Below are 24,975 nucleotides of genomic sequence, written 5' to 3'. Positions count from 1 at the left end.
TCGTTTTCTTTTTGTTTTCGTCTTATCTCTATTGTTGTTGCATTGTTGTCATCCCAAGTATAATAAATGGTAGGAATTTAGCGGATATGGGCGAACATATTTCGCCAAAGGCTTAATTTTCAAATCCTCTCGTTTGTTCCGTAACTTTTACGAACGTGTATTAAAGAAAAAAAAAAAAAAAAAAAGAAAAGGGAAAAGAAATATGGTCACGGTACTACTTTTTACGGGAAAGAATGTATCGAAGCGCTTTGGGTAGAAAGATAATAAAGGATAAAAATCCGCCCGATATTCTTTAATATTAACCAGAACTTTACAAGCTGGCCGGGATCAACGGTTGATTGCTTCGAATATAACACATGGCGATCAACATTGATCGGTCAACATTTCCTGATTTTCATTTCGCGCATCTTGGAATCTTTGGAACGTTGATGTATCAACCGGGATAAGGATAATGCGAGTAGAATGCGCGTACAAGAAGAGCACGTTTCGAACGTTAACGAAATTAGACCGAATTATCCTGGTTTCCACCGGATGAAAAGCATTTTTTCCTACGAATGAGATTTGCACGTGCATTAGATGCTAACATTTCTCGGGAAAACTTTGAACCTGGTGTTGGTGGTGGTGGCGCGAGTAAAGGGGGAAAAAAAGGAACGGAAGGGATGGCCAAGGGGAGAACGCGAAGCTCTGGTCGAGGGGTTGGAAATGCCTCTTTCTGCTTCCGTAAGCTCGAGAGGTTTATTGTTATGCTTATATGGGCGAGCACACTTGAACGGGCGTTTCGCGTGTTTGTGAAAGTCCGTGCAAAAATACATTTTGAACGGGTGCTGCATTCGTGACGAGAGACACTTTTGATGCTTTCCTCAGGTATCGAGCAGGGATTTATCCCGACCTGGAAACGGTATCCCGCTAGTTTCCATTGTTTCGATATTTATTTCTACATCGAGAGCGGCTACATAGATACATCGAGAAAAATTTTGCTTTTTGGCAAAATTTCGTAACTCGTGCCGTTACGCTTCGCTCCTCTTCTTCCTCGTCTGAAATTTCTTCTCTTCGTAATTCCATCGTGTATTTCCAAGTATATCGTATTCCGCGATGAAAGAATTTCAAACTGTCAGTCGAATATGTCCGTTTCCATTACTCCTCCTCCTTCTTCTTTCCCCCCTCCCTCCGTTTCGCATCTGCATTTTATTTCGCGTAATAATCCGCCGAGCAACGAGAGAATTTCGGCGCGGAAATTTTATTTCGTTGTCAAATCCATGATGACTTGCCGCCGAATCTAATCTTAAAAATTAACGTAACGTGACAGTATTTTCATTATTATTCAACAATATTACCCCGAACATCGAACAACACCCTCATTATCACCTAGTCACAATTCGTATCTTGCTCGTTCGCGATTTTATCAAACATCCCCTTTAACTCCAGGACGAGAATCCTCTGGCGTTCGTTTCCCTCCCCCTTCGTTCCTTGACCCTGGAGATCGCTGGAGATCGCTGGATTCGCGTTCAAATTAATGACAAGTCCGGCCGAGGATTCGCTTCTTTCGGGAGGGAAAGCAAGGAATAATAATTAGTCGCGATCGCAAAAAATGCTGAAGAACTTCTCATTAACGGAGGGAGGGGAGGAAGTAACGAATGCGCGGCGAGGATGATAATTTCGTTATGTTCCCGATTTCCCCACGTTGCCCGAAGGGTAAGGATAGGATCGAGGAAAATACCGATAATTAAAGAACATTCTTACGGCGGTAATTATCATAGAATATCTCGACGGCATGGCTAGTAGCTCGGGGATCGATATCTTAAAGCGAACAGGCTCGATGGATATAAATGAAGAGGAAGCCAATCGAACCGGAAAAAGAATCAAACGCGACTTATTTCGTTCGTTCGAGTCGCGTGCAATTGAATCTTCAAGATTGATACTTGAAACGAAAGTTAATCAGTGTGATGTGGGAGGAGGGGAAGGGAGGAGGTTCCCGACTATCAATCCTCGATCCGTCGAATTTTCTTCTTAAACTCCTTGGCCGAGCCAATCATGCAAAATTTCCTTCCACCTCGGCTGCCTTTCATTTACCTAATCGCGTGCACGCAGTTTAATAACGCGCGAGGGAACTACGCTTGGTAGCGACGTTTCCAATCTTCTTTTTTTATTTATTTTTTTACCTCCTTCGTCTTCTTGCTCTTCTTTTCACGTTATTTGTTTTTCCTCTTCCATTAGCATTTATACCGGGAAGCGTTAAACGATGCACTTTCCGTTCGAGAGAGATAAAAATTGGACGGGACGATTACCATGTTACATTCATCACGATTTCGTCCCGCGTTCTGTTCCTTCAATTTCGTGGCCGCGTTCCCATGCGAACGGACCCGCTATCGTCCCGTATAATCTCGTCGTGCTTTATTGCGGTCGTGAGACAGGGTGGACGTCCTGGGATAGGAATAAGGTAGGGAATAATGGTAACGAAATGATTAGATAGAGAGGGAGAGAGAAAGGGAACATTGCTTCGTAAACACGAAGGGAAGACGATTTTTCATTTTCTACTCTCTTCGAGTATCTCAAACGTAAAATTATCCTTCGAATGATTCTTTCGATCAGAATATCAACGTGTTATTTTTTTTACCACCTCGAAGTTAAAGATCCCTTTAATTTCCGACACTTGTCGCGGCGTCACGTCCAATTCCCGATATTCCCCTTTGCACGACTCACAATCCGAGAAATATTACAGCCCTGCCCGACCATCCGTTCCGAGTTTCTTATCTTTGCCCCGTAAAAAAAATATCTCGGTCGTTGGCGTAATTCTCCGCGCACCCTCTGAAAGATTAAACAGATCGCGGAAGGGAAGGGAAATCATTCCTTTTTTACGTCGTTCCGTCACGGTCCGGCTTCCGCACTGTCAGGTGGCCAGGAAATATCGAGGGTGAAGGAGCAACAGGAAAGATTGTAAACGTGTCGATCTCCCCACAGCGAATGTAATACGGTCCAAGTTCGATAGAGTTATCGATACGGTGGTGGATGATGATTCTTGTTGATATTCACCGGTTCGGTGAATCGAACCGGCTCGGTGAATCGAACGCGTTTCGCTCTATTATGTCGGTTTTGGAACGGGTGGAATTAGAAACGGAATTAGAAATCAGGAATGGTGGATTATTGGCGGCGGGTTGGGGGCGTGCGCGCGAAATCGACGAACGCTTTCGAAACGTTTTCCACGAATGAACGAATAGTAAGGAAAATGTCACGTCAAAAAAAAGGAAAAAAAAACGATCGTGTGCATTAAAAAACATTTGCATCGTGGACGACGACGAAAGCCACGTGTAGAAAAAAAAAAAAAATGGTGGAACGCGGCCAGAGCCTGGTTGGGAGGCGGGGGCGAGTTGTTTATATCGTGGCTTTTCACGCTCGTCAAGTTTCCGGGTAAAATAGAAATGGATTCTCTTGTTCGTGCACACCGGTGAAATAGAAGAAGAGGAGGCTTTGTTGTACGCCCGCGTTCCCGATAAATCGTACGGGCACAAAGGAATCCCCCCACGTACGGCCATCTTTCAAGGGGATAACCTTTTTAACGCGGGCCGCCTCCCAGGGACAAGAAGTTCACCATCTTCTGAATCCGATGAATATTACGGAACAAGTGACCTCAAACCGGGACCCCCTTTCTCTCCCTCCCCTTAAACGGACAGCCTTTTCCTTTTTCACCTTACCCGTCGACCAACTTTATCCGCGTCCATCTTCCACCTCGATCTTTGACTTTTCGCGTGGGAGCAAGAGGAATCATCCTTATTCGATTTTAACGAGCCATTCGATCTCTTCTCGCTTCTTGCAACCAAGTCGATGTTCCATCGTTGAAAACGATCGTTTCTCATCGTGGAAACGACGTTTTCGAAACGATACCGATGATAACGATGGATTGATATCGATCGGTGAGGACGATCCACGGGGGGGGGGGGGCATCGATCAAACGATGCAAGGACGAACTCTTATCGTATCGATCGAAGGGGTTGCGCCCGACGATTCGCGTATCGGATGCCAAAGTCAAAGAGGGGAAGAGAAAACGGAGGACGATCGAACGATAGCGCATTATTTGCCTCTGGATTAATATCCCGTCGATGGCACAGCGGCGTCGTTTCGGAGATAGCTTGTTGTTTCGGCAGTTTGCCAAAAGCGCATACTATTTTACACCTCTCCCCGGAACCGGATACGCCCCTCCCCCTCCTCCTTTGGAGAGGGACGATTGCGACGGTGCGCGTATCGCGAAGCTGTGTCCGCAGGTGGGAGTGGAGTTACCGGCTCGAGCAAAGGCAGCCTTGAATAAATTAATTAACTACCGAGCACGCGGTCAGAGAGGCAGGGGGGAAAAGACAGGGGGAGAATATTAAGACTTCGTTAGAGTTGTACGCACTGGATATACGCGAAGAGGTAACAACTCCCGTGGAACTTAATTCGAAATCTCCGTGTAACGTCAGTGAAAATTTCTGCAAATTCTTTTCAATTGCCAGTGATCGCAATGGGAACGAAAATTGTTTCGAATTATCCAGTTGCTCCAGATGCGAAACCATGTTTACGCGCAATATTTGATTAATTAATTTTAGAGAAGTAATACCGAGGAGGAGGTGGATAATTTCACATTTTCCCAGGAATAATCGCTGTTAAACGATTGTTCATCGAACGATCGCATTGTGCGATCCTTGATAACGCGTTACATGCGTACGTAAGGCCAAGGAATTTTCCATTGCAATGTATACGAGCATTCCGGCCCTTCTCTAAAGTAGACCGGCTCGCTGTAGCACAATGGAGGTGCTTTCGAATGGGTCTGCTTAGTCGCAACAGTACAATGACAAAAGAAGAGATCTTATTAAAGACCCACTTCGCCGTCCCTTCGCTACGGTTCCTTAAAGTTGCTCGAGATCTTTGAAGTTGCCCGTTTCACGTTGACATATATAAAACAAAATTGCGCTCAACTTTTCCTGCTACCTCCTTCTCCCCCACCCTCGATAACGCGAAAAGCGTCGACTGCCCTTGCATAAACAACGTTTCACCGGAGGAGAAAATAATAGTGGCGTAGATAAGAGTTGGTGGAGATAAGGGAGAAAAAGAGAGGAGTTGGGAGCGTAATTCGAGCACGAAAATGTTTAACGACGGTAAGAAGGATCGCCATTGAATTTACTCTAGATATAACGTTTGCTCACGTTGCAAGATTGATCCTCTTCGTCCCATCGGAAGCGGCAATTCACCCTGCCGTTGCATTGCAATTCCGCGGCGATGCAAGTCGCGTCCTCGCAGTAGAATTCGTTATCGAGGCAAGCTGAAACGAACGAAAAATTAATTTTTTTCTTTTTCTTTAAACGTTGAATTCGAAGAGGCAGGAACGATAAGAGGAACGAAGGAAAAAATAATTATAGAAAGAGTTTCGTCGTTCGAGAACCTCTCGATTCGATAAGAAAAATTTTCGTTCGAAATTTTATCGTTACGAGAGATAAGAATAGGGGAAAGGGGATGGAAATTCGCACCGAATCCGCGGTCAAATCACTCGTAGAGATATTAGTCGTAGCCGGGGGGGTGGCAGGTGCAAAGAGAGAGCCTGGTATCTGCATTCGTTGCCCGGCTCGCTCCATTTGCCATTCAACCACGACATTACCACATTACATTAATTTCGAAAATCGAATCCTTTCACGCTCGATTATTCCCTCTCCCCCGATATGAACCGGTTAAACCGATAAACTCGTTTTTATCGATATCACTTGTAATTATTGGCCCCGGGCGTTCGTCCTGTTTGCTCGTTTTCTTTCGCCTTCGAATCCGACGCGAATAACGGAGGTAAACGCGTTGCGTTGTCTTTTTTCTTTCTTTTTTTTTTTTTTTTCCGCATCCCTTTCGTCCCTCTAGACGCGTCGCTCTAGATATAATTTTAACCATATTTCGTTACGACCCCGCGGTTTTCGAGCCCGAGGGAAAATTTAATATATATTCTTCCATCCAGCCGGCGAAAAGAGAACTATTCGAAATATGCCGCGGGGGGGGGGGGAGCGTTGTTTGACGATATCAGAACGTAAGAAAATTTTCATTGTTTCCGTCGATCTCGTGTTCGAGTGAAATATATACATATATATATATATCGCATTCTCCATCCAACCGTGAGATATTCCACTTTCCAATTTGCCATTGTTGTTCCACCACTGGCATATCGATTTTTCGTTTTGTTAATAATTACTGGTTACCGAGTCACTTCGGTTAATGGAGTTCGCGTTGTTAATATTTCACGATTGAATCAACAATGGCGATGGAATGACTTTTTTTTCCTCCCCTCTCTTTTTGTTTCACGTTCGATTAGACTAATCATCTAATTGCTTTTTGCTTCTTTGCATTATGCATACCCTTTCACCGTCGTTTATTTATTTAAATGTATATAAAACACGCGAGCGACGATGTTAATTTATAAATTTCCATTAGACCGTATCTCCCTATTCCGTGAACACGAACGTTGTACTAGCAAACGAGGAACACGGGTGTTAAATTTAATGAAACTTAACATCGGGAATTACTTGCGTGCCGCGAACAAAGATCTCCGCGCAATACTCCGCACGGCATACGGTTATAATGAATATTAAACTTTCTTGTTCGCGATACGCGCGTAAAATCCCGATTATTAGCACGTATATTCTATTATCGCGAGGGAGATCGTTGTCGAGAGATATAATTGATTTATCCCTGTTTCATTTCCCTTCCACCTTCGCGGCTAAGTTTCAATAATTCTCCCGGATTAATTCGTCAACGATTTCGCTAATTAATCAATTAATAAATTTATTGAACGAATAAATAAATCTTGCATTTCGTTCAAACGTGTATCTCGTACGTCCCGTTCTCCCGCGATATTCTCGCGTAATTTATACGTTCTCTCTCGATGTGTAAGCGAAAGTCATGCCGCTCGACGCGATACGATACGCGCGCCGCCATTTCGAACGTAATTAATTACAACGTCTTAATTATCCAACTACGTTGGACTACACTACGGATCGATGCAAGCTTTAAGGAGGCGTGCTGAATTTTTGCAAAACTGTTTGTTGGTTACGTTGCAAGGATACGCGTAATTTACGCACGTTGGAAATTAATAATAAAAGCACAAGTTGGAAGTTGGACTAATTACGTTTTCGTTGTTCCATTTTGAATATGAAATTAATTTCAGGTGAAATTTCCGCGTTAAGATACTACTCGAGTTATCGTTGAATCGAATTGAAGGAGAAAATTGAAAGGCAATGTTTAGCGGGCCGCGTAGCTCTGAGAATGATTAATCGGCGATGAACGTAGGGTGAGAACGGCCCTCGCTCCGCGAAATATAATATATCCGTGGACGCGATTATTACGATGAGATAAAAGCTATCGCGGACAACGGATGAACAATTAATGGAGAAACTCACGTTTGTCTCCGGAATCTCTGTCCCTGAGCGCTGTCATCACGGCCTCGAAGCTGCTGTTCAACGCTTTAGGCTCCGTGTAAAACCTGACAAAGGCGATATTGGCCCCGATGAGGACGGTGTCGGCGATACTTCCGCAGAAATTCTTCTCTCTCGAGGACATGTCAGTGCGTTCTTTGAACACGTCCACGAAGTTGGCGTCGCACTCGTTCGGTCGTTGCAGTTTGAAGGGATCCGAGAACGTCAGCTGAATCTGAAAGTTGTACGCGTGTCCCCGTGTTCCGATAAACGCCACTTCTCCCGATCGCTGTCCCGATCGACGAATCAAAAAACTCAAAGGATTCTCTCGCGATTGGACGAGGTGCGTTTCACGAAGGAGGGAGAGAGAGAGAGAGAGAGAGAGAGTGTGTCGTAATTACTGGCATTCTTGTGACGGGCCCAGGATTTCCCGTTTGACCGGAAAGAAACGGTACAAATTAAGGGATCAAAGGATGCGCGACAAAGGATGTCATCGAGTATTTTCGACTCCATAAAGTATTCCATTCCGTATATATTCGCACCTGTTATTTCATTCTCTCTCTCTCTCTCTCTCTCTCCCTCTCTCTTCAACTGAGCTCGTGATCGAGTAGTAGTTGTCATCGCGGAACGAGGAGAGGAAATGGAACACGATGATGAAATGGCGTTCGCGGGGAGAGAGAAGGATGATTAAATTTTTTTTTTTTACCTTCCATCCTTCTTTGACCGTGATGTTCCACAAGCAATCGAGAGGGATGCCTTCCTTCTCGCATAGCATCTTCCTCTCTATCACGTCCTCGCTGCTAATGATCGCTTGCACGCCGCTCACGTCCCTTACGCAATCCTCCAGCTCTGGTGGCACTCCCGCCTCTATTACAACAACATTACGCTACATTCTCCGTATATCTGTATATCGGATATTTATTCGCGCCTATTTAAAAACTCGCGCGCCACGTTTCATTTCCCGTATAGGATAAAGTGCGATCCGCTCATTTACGGGGTGAAGCTTGAACGAGAGCTCGTCGATGAGCTCCCTCCTCATCGAAGAGAATCCTGTTCCGTTCCTCGTTCCTCTACGAAGCGAGCACCGTTGGCGAGGGGGAAAAAAAGAAAAAAAAAAAAAAGAAAGAAAAAAAGGGGGGAGAGGAAAAAAGAGAAGGGAAAAAACGCCGATTGTGGAATAATCAACAAAAAAAGAAAAAAAAAAAAGGAGAGAAAAATCCGCGGGGCCATTGTTTAAGAGATAATTAATTTTCCCCTTCCCGTCCCCCGTTTCGAATTGGCGTTATGAAATTGGCGAGCATCGGTGCACAATGGACACCGAGGAGGGAGAGTTATTGAAACGCGCGGAAAGATTCAACCCCAGTCCTCCCCCCCCCCTCTCTCGGCATCTGATTAATTTCCTCTCTCGAATCCAACGATACCGACGCGCCGCTATTTTAATCCCTCGTTAGGGAACCGATTTTCGGGAACGATTCTCGAAAGCGACGCGTTTTGGGGCGTGTTAAGAGCAATACTCGAATGCTCAAACGGCATTTATCGCGTCGGATGCGCGCAAATGCGGGGAAATAATGAAGTGTACGAGACGCCGTGTTCCTGCCAATCCGGTTTATTCGACCGCCGTGAAATCGTGGTTATCGTTGTTTCGTATAGGCGAAAAATCAAATGTAACGAGGAATCGTCCCACATTGAGTTAAGTTAAGAGATTACGTACCATCTGGAAATTGAACAATCATTTTTGCACGATATTTATATTTATATTTATCGTGGGATTGACCGAGTTTCGAGTTACGGATCATCATTTTCTCGCGATGATTCGTAGTTTGTAGATGTTGCAAAGAATTTGTATCGAGTTCGAAACTTTGAATGTAAAAATTCGCATATAATTACGAATTACAAATTAATACTTGACGCGCATATTTTTGTCATTTTCACTTTACAGCATACTTTTCACAATACTTTCGAATCCCGTTCCATTACGAATAATTATTTCTCGCGATTTTTCTCTCAACTCGAAATATTTCCAATGTAATTTTTCGCAAATTGCCGAGAAATTATTCAAATAGTGGTAATATCTCTGCACGGTGACAGATATTAATATTGAAATTATTTATAGAATATTTTTTTTTTTCCATACGCGAATATCCGCGAATGTAGAATTTATCGTCGGCGAAATTGAGAGAGAGAGAGAGAGAGAGAGAGAGAAAATTTTTTTTCCCCCTCAGAGACAGAAGTTGGGTGGCCGGGGAAATCCGTTGGATTGGAAGCTTCCCAATTGGTTGGTCGATGTCGCCGGGGCTAATGTCCGAACGAGTATTCTAATCTGAGTGCCGCGGCTCGCCAGTAACGTTTGTTTTCGATGAATGAACAACGATTTTTGCCGCGGTATATAAATTCCCACTCGTTCCTCCCTTCCCGCCGACTTTCGCGGAAGCGTGGAATTTATCAACGCGGAAAATACCTCTCTAATATTTCCCCCGGCCGAAATATTGAACGACAAAACGGTTTATTTTACGCTCGGATTCTTTACGGTTTTTTGCCCGTTATATAAAACGTTGACACGTTGCGACTGTACAGTCGTTTCGCGTATAATGGACTTACAAATCAAAAACTTTTCACTTTACAGCATTGCCCCGGAACAAATTAGAATTAAAATCAAAGTCACATAAAATGTTTTGCGTTTCCTCGATAAATAACCGAAATTTCGCGTGAAATTTACGCTAGAACCTTCATTAAAGCTGAATCATGATTATTCATCGGTCTCGGTTCTGCAGCAGGGACGTATATATATATATATACGTCTTATTACGATTATTATCGATGCTCTTTACGTACATATTCTACGATATTCTTCGCAATATACATGTTTTTCATCACGCGAAAATTATATCGAAATAAAAGAGGAAAGAAAAGAAACAAAGTTGAAATCGATCGATGATACGGAAATATAAACAAAAATATAATTAAACGTAATTTTAATTATAAGAATTGAATTTGAAAAATGGATGCATCCCCTGTCACGCTGATCACTTTCGATCGCGCGAACGAAACACATATACAGAAATACATCCATCCTATCTGTCTCCTGATTAACGAAGGTCCTAACCCTATCGACACGTGACGCGCAAGTAGAAATCCTCTCTCAATCTACGAAATAATCCCCGCTCCCCGGAGTTGGAAATTATTCGCCGATTCAATCGCGTCGCCTGGTGAATTATTATCACGGGGTGGGGTGGCAAATTTTCAGCGGGATTCTCCCGGCCTCGTTACTCGCTCGGCTAAGAAAATCTCGCAATGACGGAATGACAAGGCCGTGACGGAGGGGGTTGGAACGGATCGTGAGACTTACGTATATTGGTTTGCCTTGGTATCATACTCCAAACGGCCCTGAACCCCTTTCCCTCGATGCTCTCGTCACTGTGGAATCGTAGCCAAAGATACCTCGTCTTGGACGTGATCTCGGGGGGGAAATTCGTGCCGCAGAAGTTGCCGAGGAGATTGGCGTACCCGTGCTGGCCGTCACGTACCTCGAGATAATCGTAACGGCAGTCGGTACTATCCTCGAGCTTGAACTCGTCCCGAAAGTCGAGCCTCAGCAGCATCCCTTTCTCGGCTGAAACGGAGGAAAGAGTCAACATTGTCGTTAGAAATCGTAGCCGATGCGATCGTGGGAAATGGAGTCATTCTTCTTCTTCGTCCGTTCGTAATTTGTTCCGCAAAAAAAAAAAAAAAAAAAAAAAAAATACGTGTCATCTCTTTATTCTCTCTGTATCGCATCGATGCCTCTTTCTCTCCCTCTCTCTCTCTCTCTCTCTCTCTATTTTTATCGACAGTTTTATTCAGGGATAGTTTCGGATTAACGATCTAGTTTTCGGAGAAACGATCGAGAGATAAAGCGTTATTGTTCGAATTCCCCGCACTAATCTAGTTGATTGGTCGGCTTGGCCATATAAATATTTTAATATCGTTAGCGACGGATGCCGCTCTGGCGTCCGACCAAATTATTCGAGGTATTCGTCACGCGATTCTTCTTCTTTTTTTNTTCGTTCCGCTCCGAGGAGTGGATAATTCGGAGGATGGATCGTACTTTTCCGCGGGCTTTTTTATCCGACGAGCAGAGCGAATCGTTCGTCGAGACGTAAATTCGAACGTGGGAACGATTGATCGATCGTTAAAAGGGCAACGGCGCGGAAAATTCTGTTGTCGAAGCTTATCGTCTTCGTAACGCGATTATCCATACCAGCTTCCTCCATTCTTCGACAAATGCGATCTTTAATGCCCGACGAGTTCGTCCAATCGGTTGTATACGAGTTTTCCATACGATAAATTGGGATCTATGCCCCCTTCCCTTCCCCCTTCCCCCGTTGTAACGCGATCTCGAAGATCCGAATTCCTCCCCCTCGCGACTTACAAAACGAGACTGCTTCTTCTGTCCTACCGAAATGGCGGCCGCCGGCGTAAATTCCGCCGGCGATAGGCGATACGGCCGGTAATGAAGTCGTTGGAATGCAAATGCGGTTCTCGTCCTCCTGGCACGTACCAAGATTATCCGGAAATTATTTACCGCGAATCGATCGTTAGGATTCACTTTGTCTTTACACCAACGAGCTGAATCCTGCGGTTCCCAAATGCCCAGTTTTCGCGTTTTCGCTCCATTTGCCAAAGCTTCGTAATCGCTCTATCGACTAATTATCCAGCGACCAGCTGTCTCTCTCTCTCTCTCTCTCTCTCTTTGGTTGCTCGCGCATATACGATTATTTCAACGTTTACAACGTAACAAAAATGTAAATGGAACGCGCGGAAATGAAACTCGCGTTTGCACCGCCGCGCGAAATTGTTTCCAAGCCTCGAAACCAGGCTTTCAACGTTATCGTATCACGATTCGTATCTCGTAACTCTGGAGATGGATGAAATAAAAGAGGGACGCGGATAAGAGGAGGGGGAGGAAGAGGAAGATAGATGGATACGCGGCTCGATCATAAATATTTGGCGTTTGCGAGTATGAATATATCTCGTTCGTGTTGCCATTCGAGAGGGGAGGCGTTCGAGGGGGGAATTTATACGGAAGGGATCGCGACAGGGAGGAAATTATCGGGCGAGAATTGCACGATCGTTTACGAAGGACGCGCGTTTCGTTCTTCTGGAGGAGGAGAAGGAGGTTCGCGCGAAGAAATAGAATAGTCGTTTATTTTCGTGGCGATTAGAGGCGAGCCAACGATTTCCATTAATAATACCGCGCGCACGTGTGTCGAACGAATTGTTGCTCGCTCGAGACGAGCGTGATAAATCGTCCGGTTGATCCAGATAAGACACGATCCTGAGTTATTTAGCGGTCATCCTCCATGCGCAGGACGATTCCGAGATACCCGTCGATGATAAAAATGTTAGAATGTTGCGTACATATTGGCGTATCGAGGAGGGATCCATCGCCGCGATGCGAATCATTCTCTGCGAATCGTGACTCGCACGATGGATATTTATGAACCGCGGTATGAATGAAAATTCTGGCCGTCATCCGCGCGTTTGATCGACCCACGCGCGTCCCTCCCCCCTCTTCCGTTTTCGTGCGAAGGAAATGGGCGCAATATTTTCCGAGGCGAGGAAAATCCGTCGTAAATCGCCATTCACGATTCCCTCCAGTGTCCATCCTCTTCGAGAATGAAATCGTACGCAAAAGTGTCGCGAGTTCTCCCATCGAGCAACGAGCGTCCCTCTTACTTGAATGGCTTGAATCGCTTTCTTCGAAACCGCGGGGGGAAAAGGAAAGAAACGATAAAAAGCGTCGGGCGGTGAAGGAGGAGGGGAAGGAAGGAGAGGAGGGAAAAGAAGGAAAAGGGGGAAAGAAAAGAAAGGTCTGCGTCGCGACTATTTTCTCGAAGAGAAGGGAGGAAACTCTAAAGCGGCGGGAATCTCGTCCGCTTTCGCATGGAAATACCGCAGTTCGCAACGGAATACCGATCGATCGCATTTTTCGCGAGAGGGGAGATTTTCCAAAGCACCCCTCCCTCCCCCTTCCTTACTTTCACGCTTCATTATCTCTCGATTGTATCACCTTCCGCTTCTAATCATCATCGTGGAAATTAAGGACCATTCTCAAAGGGGATGTTTCGCAATCCGCCGTTATTATTCACCCGCCAGAGATTTATTTATAAACTCGTCCGCGCCCTTTCCTTCTCGCGTAATTTCCATCCCTATTCAAGAGATAAGTTTCACCGCGTAAACTTACGTCTCCAACTTTACGCCACTTGTAACAGAGATGCTCGTGTACTCGCGAATTTCTATCGATATAGAGCTTACCCCTCCCTCTCCATCGGCGAATAACAAAACCTTATTATTTACGAAACCATGGATTCAGAAATTTCACCAAACAAGGCGTACGCAAGGTTCAAACTTTCCACCATGGTTATCGATATCTCAACTTTGACGAGTTGTGCACGCGTCGCGGGGGACGGACGCTTTTAACAGTTCCCTTTTGATCATGAAATTCGAGGAATGGCCACGACGGAATGTATCATCGTCCAACCTTGAAATTTTACCAGATCTATCCCCCCTCGGGAATTCATTTGTCATTTTCCTTGGATTTCCAATTTCTTCCCTTCCTTCCTTCCCTTCCCTCATAATCCTGTTGAAATTTAGCCAATGTCGTTTCGGATCTATACGAATTTTTGTATTTCTCGCGCATCTTCCACCGTGATTCCCCGAAGAGTCGAAAGTGATTTCTAGATTCGAACGTGGTCAGGATTCGATTCGGAGGGGATTGCGAGGAATTGATCGGTAACTACGAAGCGTGGATTTTCATCCACGAGGATGGATACGTATTGGAAAAGATATGGATAAAAATAAGAGACGTCTTCCGCGAAAAAAATATTTCGAAGGTGTTTTTTGAATATTTGATAACTGATCGTTCAAATTTAATTTAACCCTCTTCGTAAGAGGGTAGCTTTTTTTTTTTATTTAACGCGAAACGGAAAGATTTGGAAGACGAGTTTCAGAAGATATTAATCGGAGTAAGCATCTTTTGTAAGTAAGTTTCGCTCGTTTTCACGAAAAAAAAGGAGAAAGAAACAAAGAGATGTTTTTCGTCCTCTAACGATCCGTGTTTCCCACGGATGGATCGTTCGAATTTTCCATTAAGAATTTTTCAACGGTAAAAGGTACACCTCGCACGATTTCCTCCTACCAGTTGAATTATCTACACGTCTCGTCTGAAAAAACTCGTCAAACGTTGTTTCCTTCTTTCCTCGAATCGGATACACGTTCCCAACTCGTGCACCGGCCGCAAATATTTACCAACTTTTCCTATGGTGGATAAAAACGTAGCGCTGTTTTATATCGCGTAAGTTTTATGAAATGAAAGTAAACAAGATGTTTTGCTAATTCGGAAAGGGGAAAAAAGAAAGGGAAAAAACACGAATTTTTTTATTTTATTCCATTTATGCCGCGTATCTTTATTCCTATAACTGTATACGACTATAATAAAACGTTACGTTGGATTTCGATTTCACGGTGCGAAGTTTTAAGCGGAAACGAGACTATTTCGTTAAAAGTAGAATTTTACGTGTAAATTTTACGAATAAACGCCAGATTGTAGGATCGTTTGGAAATGTACGCACACCGTGTTCAAAAACAGTGTTGCCAATTGATTTCGACGTTAATTGCCTTCACTGTTCGCGACGCAACGCGTCCCGGTTATTCTTCAATTCGAGTGCCGGTGCAGAGGTCCCTCTTTATTCGAGGGTAATGGGAAATTTATGACGTGAAAATCGGCTTAATCCTTGGGGGATTTGGGAACGATCTCTTTTCCCAGATTTTCGCCCTAATTATTTTATCGACGGCCTATCGTGCCCATTTCCGCGCCGTGGATATCGTTCGTTTCAATTAAATTCCAATTCGTCGCGGATAAAAACAATTTCTGCTGTTGAAACGATGAAATTATACACCGTGACGACCTTTCGCCAAAATATCCGGCTAACGATTTAATGACGGATATATAAATGAATTTCCACCCTGTTGTTTCGCTTTCGTTCCATTTGCCGAAAACGAGCAAACTTTATCCTATTTTCTTCTACTCCAATTTTCCTTTATACGAAATAACAAAGCCAAGAACAAAATCTTCAAGAGAATATCCAAGTTTGCTTTTTGTTAACTTTCCGGAAAAGTGTTTCGTGTTTCGTTTCCCCCTTTATTTTTTTCTCTTTTCTTTCGAAGACTGGATGATTTATAACACCCTATTCAAATATATAATACACCGTTGGTACATATTCGGATAACCCGTCTAACTTTTAGACGACGAGCCATCGAGCCGACAAAGGGGATAATAGATTGGTTGTTTACGAGGAATCGTTTTTCCCGATGTGACGACTAATATCGAGCGACGAAAAAATGGATTAGAGAAGGGTTCGTGTTTGGCCGGGGTGTAAAAAGTAAAGCGAAAACGTTATTATATATCGAGGGGAGGCGGATATAAAAAGTCGGTATAAAAAGGATCGGATCGTGATCGTCCCGCGATAAAAAGTGCGAAACATTTTTACGATTTTCATTAAAGGAAGGAAAAATAACGAATTGGATCCCACGCGGTAGTTACAGCGGATGGTAAAACGTAGGACGACGATATTTTACACCGGAAAAAGGGTGGCTCGGGAAGGGGGTGGCTATATTTTACATGGCATTAGGCGGCTTAAGGGAGGATACGAGTTTGGGAAATAGGAGCGGACCAGCTTCCTTTACATTCGCATCGAGTCGTATCCCGTTGAGTGAGAACATTTAACGAGCACTCAAGGCGCAAAGAGGATGACCATGAACGTGGCCCATAATCGATCCATCCCGAGTACATTTTTCGAAGACACGCGGTTAAGAAGCGACAGCGAAAGGGAGAGTCTGCCGCTCTCCGGGACAAGAGTGTGCTCGATCGACGCTAATCTGGGAAGAGCAACTCCTCCGATGCAATTCGAATACCAAACCTCGCCCGCGGTTCCCTCCTTTGGATTCGTTCCAAAGATCTTTTTTTTCGTATGTTTGGCAAAGTGGTAATTCGAAAGTATCGCGGTATGGATCGACGCATTACGCGCGAGTTATGCGAGAATCAAAGGCAATTTCAATCGAGGCGGGAGACGGTCGTGGAGAAATCGAGCGCACGCGTTTCTTCGAAGAGGGTAATAATTCACTCGGCTTGGCTTTCGAGAGGCTCGTGGCTCGATCCTCGTTCAACGTTTAGAAACGGGATTAACGGCGGATCAATACGTCGAAGACGATGTTGGTCGTAGCCAAGTGGAACGCAGTGTCGTTCCGTCATAAGCTGACGCACAGGACAGGATGGACGGGGATTACATACAGATGCGCTTCGTTGTTAGTAGCACGCGCTTAAACGGTCGCTCGGCCGAGATCTCCGGTCACGTGATTCATTGCTGCTGGAGGCGCGTTCGACGACGCCACTCGTCATGGAAGACAATGGAGGACGAACCGGCCGCGAGAAGGGATTAACCACCAGCCGACTTTATCATAGTTAACTCCCCCAATGAATTTACTCCCCCATTGAATTCGAGAACCGAAGTAATTGCAACCATGTTCCACCGATTAAAAATCGGAACGATATCTTGGTTACTTAATCTATTTCTCTTCGACCTGATTTTTCACACCGTTGCAGCAAAGATTATCGATCGATTTTAACTAACTGAACCGGTCCGTCGAGAGGAGGCAAGGAAGAGGAAATGCCGGAAGAGGAAAATTGATCGATGGATTGGGAAAGGACGGTTGTGGGTGGTCTTTAACGCCATTTTGGTTCAAGGACAAGCGCAGCGTCTTGCCGCAATTAATGGCTTCCCTTGCAGAGATTCCCCTCGCCTTAGAGTATTTCGATGTTCCACGAAACGCGGAGACGGCAGAGGGGCGGTCGCCCTTGATTTACGTGGGATCGCATTAAACGGTTCTTTGATGCTCCCTTACCTCGCTGAGTGGTCGATAACTCGATTTGCTCGTCCACTTTGGAACTTGGCCACGACTTCCTTCCATCCTCCGAGCTTCCACGGATCCTTTCTTCTCCCGTTTCTAACAACTTGCTACTCCCGCCATCCTCTTTTTCCACCCTCCCCACGCGATTTGTGGGGAGTATAAGAAAGTATATATATATATATATATATAAGCTTTGCCATCGAGTAGCCAGGTCGTATTTTTTCGTCTCCACGATCCCGATCCCGTGCAACGTGGGAAACGGCGATAATGGCGATATATAAACGGCGAAGAAGACAAACGTACGATGTTTCGATGTAACGCGGCGGGGTGGGAAAAGTTTTTATTGCGGTCTGTTGCGACGCGAAACGCGAAACTTGGCAGAGGTAAGAAAAAGCGACGACGATGACGCGCTTTAAATTGTCTTGCGTTGGCGGTCTTGAATCGGTGGTTGAAGGTAACGAGACAGGAAGAGGGAAGTAACGAGCGAGTATCGAGACAACAGCGTCGTCTTGTTGCGTCTTGTGGCTTCCCTCTTACTCCTCCAACGAGTTCGTCCAAGGATCTTTCGAAACTTTATTCGTTCCCAACGATTTCTCCCTCTTGCTTACCTTTCCTGCGAGTTCCCTCTTATTCGTTATTCGCTCCTCCTCGAGTTATCGAGGATCTCGTCGATCGAAGGATCGATACGAGCAGCGTCAACGATCGCGCCAATAATTTTTCGAATTGGACCACCGTTTATAGAGAGAGAGGGGAGGACGGTTATTCGGATTAATTAGAAAGGAAGTTGCGTCGTTTGGACCCGCCCTCTTCTCGAGGGAGATGAAGCGTACCCGTTTAACGAACTGCTGTTCCCACACCTGAGTTCTTCGTTATATATCCGAACCTCGAAGAAGTTCGATCGCACGGCGAACGCTTATTCGGTCTCCAACCGACTGTGATCTCATTAACGTGGCTGAGTGGCTCCACCTGCTTAAAAGTGTCCCACATTTCATAATGATGAACCGGTGTAACCGCGTTATCGTGTTCACGACCGAGCAATTAAAACGGTTTCATCCGTGCAATTAGGACGGATCCTTCCGATCCCCCGGGTACACCGGAAGGGCTACTTGGCCCGTTTGCGCTCCTCCCTCTTCCCCTTCTCTTCCCACCCCCCTACGGAGAGAATCGCCGGAGAGAAGAAAGAATCAAAGAAGAGGAGGAGGGTATCGCGCGTTATATATAGCGGTGCCGATCCATTGACTCGATTTTCGCCCCAGTTTCCTCACCCCCTATTCCTATTCGCGCAACTGAATACCAGCGAAATCTTTAGTTTACAGTCGACCGATCTTCTCCCAACAAAAAACCCGAGGGGACGATTCTCGGTGTATCTCATCGCGCCGGGATAACTTTTCCATTCCGGATCTGGTGCTTTATTCGAATGTGCTGTATCCTCCCGTAATGATTTAGCAACGTAAGATATCGATAAAATACCAGGGGACTGGATTACGTGTAGTATTCGCTGTGTTCGAGATTCCACTCGATGATGTTAAGCTGATAGAATCAGAAGCTGAGAGAATCAGAAAGTATACGGGATCGAGATGCGTTCGAACATCGTCGATATGTTTCTCCAAATTTACTTCGTCTGGAGATGATCTGTGAACGAGCGTGAAATTTGTACGATGTTCGTATGGAACAAATAAGCTGTGCGTTCGGTAACCCATGCATCCCATCCTCTCGAGATTAACCGTGCGTTTTCCGAAATGGGATCGATGTAAATTCGAGGCGGCACCGCGGATGCACAGAGGATTCCAATTCCGACCGTGCGTCGGCCGTTATCCGAGCGATCTTTTCACTCGATTCGTCCATCGAATCGCGGTCGGATGGATCTCCCGTCTTTCGCGCGAATCTCTCGTGTTTGCGCATCGCGACACGGAGGAGAAGTTCGAATCGTTCCAATTAAAGTTTCGAACCCCGAAATTGGAACATTGACCTTTGCTCCGCTCGACGAGATCCTCCAAAAGTTTCCACGAATCGTCGCCGTGTGTCGAGAACTTTCTAACGAGAGTCTCTTCCTCTCTCTCTCTCTCGATAAGAAACGTAAGAAATGGAAAACGATGAGGCGAGAAGTGAGAACAGTGCTTGAAATAACAACGATTGCTCTCTTGAATTCGAAATGGACGGGGAGAGAAAGAGAAGAGATTTAGCTCGCGATTCAACGGCCGCTTAACGTTGGACGATTTATGCGACTCGAGAATTGCGCCAGTTTACCAGCGAGACTTCCCAAATCCCTACCAGATCCAATATCGATGTTCGGATAATTGGGTGTTGTAATTTGCGCAAGGCGCTTAATATATCGTAATCACTTCACGATCAATGGAGTGGCAGGTGTGGCGTACCGCTGGTTCAGCGAACAGTTAGGATCCACCTTGCGCGCCATCCCAATTCCATCCTTTCCTTTGCCTTTTCCAAGTATTCTCTTCACAATTCTCCATCCGTCCAATCTATCCGCTTCGAGAAACGAAATCTGGCAGTCGTGTCGCGCCGCTAGAAATTACGTATTCCGGTGTACAGTTCTCAGGAATATTCGTGTCGTTTAAGCGGTAACGAAATTGGAGATCGTTTCCTTTTATCACCCCCCATTCTATAATCTCTTGGCGAGGGAGGGCGTTAATAGGAGATAATTTCTAGCTTAGTTTCCTTATCTAACGGTGGGTGGACGAGGAATCGCGGCGGTGTCCGTGAAAAGAATATTATTATCGCGAAAACGTATTCGCCCCGCGTCTTCTATAACGCGTTGTACACGCGTGATATATCGCGAAGCGTAATCCATGACGAACCGCCTCCATGTAAATCCGAGAATCCAATACGGGGATGTTGCACGTTAAACGGGCAGAAAGGAAATAAGGCACGCATCGGTGTTCGGTAGCGCGATATCCGGCTGCGCGTGATTTACAAGCGGTTCAATATGAATTTATTCACCACGGCTCGCGAGCAACTCGCTTTATAAATGATTTATAACGTTTCGTATTTATTTTATCCCGAGGAGGGCGGGCAGGAATTTTACGATTCCGCGATTCGAGGAGAGGCGCGGGACGAGCCTATCGTTTCCAAAACTCGGCCGAGGACCAGAAATCGCGGCGGATACTATTTCGGTACACGAGAAGAAGATTCGGCGTGTACCGACGGTCCGAGCCTCGCCGACCCTGACTCAATTTCGAACACGACCCAGCTGCCCTCGTTTGCCCGATCCAACGCCGCATTTCGAACGACCGTTTCTCGAACGCGAATAATCTTTCTCTCTCTCTCTTTATCCTATCCGAATTATCACGAATGGAAAGAAGAAACAACGCCCTCGCTTCGTGATTCTTAACGGAATCGTAAATATAAATAGAAAGCGTTCTTTAGGGAACTTTGAGAAAAACAAAAAAAAGGGGAGGGAGGGGGCGACGAACGTTCGAAAAAATATTCAAAAGAATCTTTAGCGTGTTGCGCTACGACGTTAGCGTAGCGTTCACGACGAGAGAAATATTTTCGCGAAAATGGATACATCGAGTATATATATATATATATTCCAAGATTTATCGATTCGTTATCGAAACTTGGACCCCTCTCCTCCCCCCTTTCTGTCCATGATTTATTATTCCGACCCGCATTCGCCGCTGGATCGTTTTACGCAATTACTCTTCCCACGTTGGTCGGAAAAATGGGAAAAGGGTGGAAGAAGGAGGGCGGCATATCGCGTCGAAAAGCCGGGTTAAAAGTGGCGCGGCGGTTGTTTGCCCGTCGCGAATCGTAATGCATTTCCTTTACGAGCGATCGGTCGCGACGATACAGACCGCGTCTAGTGGCCGACGCTATTAATTCTCGTAGCGGCGCTAGTTCTCTCCCTCCTCCCCCGCCCATCCAGGCAACGTTTATTACGAATTCGGTGTTTCGTTCGATTCGACGACGTTCGATCGAATTGAAAGGGATGGGAAAAAGAAAGGAAGGAAGAAAGAAAGGAAGAGAAAAAAAAAGAATCGAAGCGCTTCTTCTTCCCTCGACTGCATCGACGACGAGAGGGAGGGAGGAAATTTAGTCTCTCTCCTCGTCGGGCGAGGGAAACCACCAGAGTGTATCAATCACAGCCGTGTTGGTCCTCCGCCTCTCCCATTTTCCAAGTTTGCTCCGTAACCGGGGGTGTGTCGGCCGCCACGACCGACTTATACACGCGAAACGAGCGAATTGTCAAGCAGCCCAACTTCGACAGTTAAGTCGAGACCAAGACTCGAGTTAATCCCTCGAGTTAGAGCGATAAACGGGGGAGTCGATCCTCTAACGTTTCATCCGTTTCGTGTAACGTGACGCGTAGACGTGCCACTCGATACACGAGAATAAATCGGGAATAATCGAGGGCGGAGAATAAGTTCATGCCTCGTAAATGTCGAAATTTTATGTCGGTGTAACACGTTCGATTTTTCGTGTCGAATCGAGTCGGATGACGGGCGAAGAAGGGAACGTGTTTACTCACCTTTCAATACCTTGGTGCAGTCGGTAAGGTTGGGGTAGTTGTCCGGGTAGTTGGGGCTGTAAAATTCCCGTTTCGACTCGTCGCCGACGGTGAATTTGTCGCACACGTCCGGCACGTGCCTCATTTGCCGGCGTATAACGTCGTTCACGTTGTACGGTTTCGTATCGGCGTTCCTCTGATTTTTCCAAGGATTCTTGGATAACTTGGTTTTCTTCGTCGCCACTATCTGCACATATTTCAAAGTTACGTGACAGTTTAGCCGTGCCGCGGTTAAACGGGCCGATATTCTTTCGTTCTTTCTTTTGAATCGCGGACCAGGAAGGCGAGGGTTTAAGATACGGGCCAATTTAAATCGCGACAGGATCGAAAATTTACACGATCGATAAGCAATAATCCTCGTCTAATCCTCAGGTGTCAGGTCGTTAATTATATAACGGGGCAACGACGCTTTGGGTAACCGGTATCGTGATAGCGTTAATTAATTATAGTTATCGACCTGCCGCCGAAATTATTGGTCATGCATACGGAAACGTACGTTACTTGATAAAAACTCCCGTCTTGATAAAAACCATGTACGTGCCACGCTTTTTCCCAACAACGAACAAACCGTGCTCGATGGATCGCCGCGTCATCGTATCCATCTCCATCATCCCGCGAACCAGAGGATCGGAGAAGGCGAAAGGTTAAGAAACGTGGCACCGACTTACGTTGTCGAAATTTCTGGTGAAAACGACGCTCTTGTCGAAGCTCGGTCGTCTCGCCGTCGTCTGGACGAACGTCTCGCTGCCGGGCGGATTTATCCTTCGCCCTGTCTCGTCCACGCTGTTCGAAGCCACGGTCGAGTATCGACCATTCGACGTCTTCACCTTCCCCGTGTCGTTCTCCCTCAACGTTGCCAACGTGGTCCCCGCGTTCCCCCGCATTTCTATCCTCTCCTCCCCTTCCTCCCTGTCGGGGCTCGCGGTGGCGTTTGCCTTTGTCAACCCCTGCGTCCCTGTTTCCTGGGAATCGGAGGTATCCGCGTGGCTGGAAGTTGTCGTCCGGTCAAACTTTCCCATGGATTTCGTTTCCCCGGTTGTGCTTTCCTCCGTGGTGGAGGACCATGCAAAGGTCGTTCGGCCTCCCTTCCTCGCCTCGTGCGCGTCCCACAGTGACTCCTCCTCGCGCGTGGCTTCCGCGGCCGCCCCAGTCACTGAAACATTAACGACCAAACCTTGTTACCTGGATCCCGTATATTTATTTCGTACGTATTTTCTTAACGAATATCCGCCTCGAATATCGATCGAGAGTAATCTGATTCAGGCCTCCCGAATTTTTTCGTACGTACGAGAAATTTAAATATCTCTTCTCGACTTGCCTGGGTTAACTACCCGGGTGGGGTGCCTCGACGTCCGCAACGTCGACCTTAATTCTTGGAAAATTACATTCTGCCAAGTTAGGACTTCTCGCGCGTGAGAAGACGCAGAGGGAGAAGGGACGGGAGGAATGGAGGATGAATGGGGATCGCGAAATAATACGGTTGGAAATTAGTTTCCAAGGGGAAGAAAAATGGGTGGGAGAGAAGTTTTGGGAAAAATTCGAACGATCTCTCCTGGAGCGAGGGTTTGAGCTTTTTTTATTTTCAAAGTGGCGGCAACGCAGCGCCACTTTGAAATCTGGATCTGGATTTGACATCGGCCGACGCACAAACGAAGTCGAATTCCGCTCGATACGTAACTGGATTTGTCACGGACTTTGCGTGCCCGGTTTTCTCGAAAGGCCACCACCATCGATGGTGGCAACCCTCCCCTCCCCTCGAATTCATTCTCGTCTAGCGAAATTGCGAAATCGTTGAATGGGTCACGTCGAAACGATTCGAGCTCCTCGACAAAAAGGGGGAGGAAAAAAATAAACCGGTCTCTTTCGTATCGATATTTTAACGCGGAAATTTCAAAGATTTTCGCGCGAGTTTTATTTATTTTTTTTTCTTTTTTTTTCCCTCGAAATATTCTCCTCGCGTTGAAACGTATTCGCCGAAAACGTTTTTTGAAAATTAAATTTAAACTATCGAGCTATTTTCTGCTCGAAAATAACTCGTAAAAGTTGTATAGCTTGATGCGGACTGGATTTTTAATTTTAGGGGATAATGTCGTAATCGCGAGCATCGAGTTGGCGCTCGATGATTCATTTGAGAAAGGGGACGATAAAATATTCGAAAAATGGAACGTTCTGAATTTCATTAACCGTACTGGCCATATGTCATCTTCTTTCGCGGCCAGACCATCAATTTGCATCATTTATGGACGCACTCTTTCCCCACGAAATGCCGTATGAATGAACTCGCATCCCCGAACCGAGCTGCTCGTGGAACTTGCAAATTTGATTAGCAAACATTAGCACACGAGCGAGATAACGGTGAGTGTCTCCGACCGGCCATTTCTTTCTCCATCCCCCTCCCCTTTGCATTTCAAGGAGAAAACGTTATAACTCGAACGCGGACGTTTTCATACTCGTCCACCATTCGTTTGCTCGACGTTTGTTACTCGTGCTATCGCTTCAACGCGTCCGACGATCCGACGTTCAATTCATTCTTCTGTGTTCATAGTTGAAGGATGAAACACGAAACTCGGAACCGGTATAGAAAAACGAAAATGGAAAAGTTGCTTTTTTCCAGCCCTTTTCCCGATATCCAACCATCGTTCGTCACTTTGTCGTTTCGAACTCGTTATTATCTATAATAATTTATTACGTGACAATTTTTAAGCAAATTTGCTCAATTTCTCTGAAAAAGAAGATAATAATTTTCGAAATTCATTCGTGTATCGTGCAATTTCAATTACGCACTACTCTCGTAAAGATCTAAGCTTTCTTTCTTTTTCTTTCTTTTTTTTTTTTTTTTTTTATTGAAGTTACCACTCAACTCTGGTTTATGGTTGGAAACGCGACGTTTTCCAGGGGATCTCGAGGAGTTCTGGCGCGGTTGAAGCGTTTCCGTGGTTGATTTCCTCGCGCAAAAGCCAGAAGATGTATATCTTGCCACGTTGGCCACGTAAATCCGATCTTTTCGCTTGCAGTTTACCTTTTTCCCCTCTCCTTTTGCCGCCTCTTCTTCTTCTTCTTCTTCTTTTTTCTCTTCCGTTTAATGTC

The 24,975-nt window shown here is 45.6% G+C and overlaps 1 protein-coding gene across 6 annotated transcripts in view; it reads right to left on the bottom strand.

The window, feature by feature from the left end:
- Positions 1-24,975, bottom strand: part of LOC122720037 (neuropilin and tolloid-like protein 2) — a 75,724-nt gene that overhangs the window by 5,257 nt on the left and 45,492 nt on the right. For 4 of the 6 annotated variants that reach the window (XM_043946441.1, XM_043946443.1, XM_043946445.1 and 1 more), the window contains 6 exons: positions 22,557-23,041; positions 21,850-22,075; positions 10,762-11,025; positions 8,122-8,282; positions 7,401-7,650; positions 5,175-5,290 (listed from right to left, as the gene is read on the bottom strand). In XM_043946441.1, the coding sequence (XP_043802376.1) occupies positions 5,175-5,290; positions 7,401-7,650; positions 8,122-8,282; positions 10,762-11,025; positions 21,850-22,075; positions 22,557-23,041 (1,502 nt within the window). Of the gene's footprint in view, positions 1-5,174; positions 5,291-7,400; positions 7,651-8,121; positions 8,283-10,761; positions 11,026-21,849; positions 22,076-22,556; positions 23,042-24,975 lie in introns of those variants that run through there. The other 2 variants (XM_043946444.1, XM_043946446.1) reach the window with 2 other exon arrangements.

The sequence above is a fragment of the Apis laboriosa genome, unplaced genomic scaffold (assembly GCF_014066325.1).
Source record: "Apis laboriosa isolate Shangri-la unplaced genomic scaffold, ASM1406632v1 scaffold9_cov152, whole genome shotgun sequence".
Taxonomy (NCBI): domain Eukaryota; kingdom Metazoa; phylum Arthropoda; class Insecta; order Hymenoptera; family Apidae; genus Apis; species Apis laboriosa.
The sequence above is the reverse complement of the archived record's forward strand: the minus strand, read 5'-3'. Positions and strand labels throughout refer to the sequence as shown.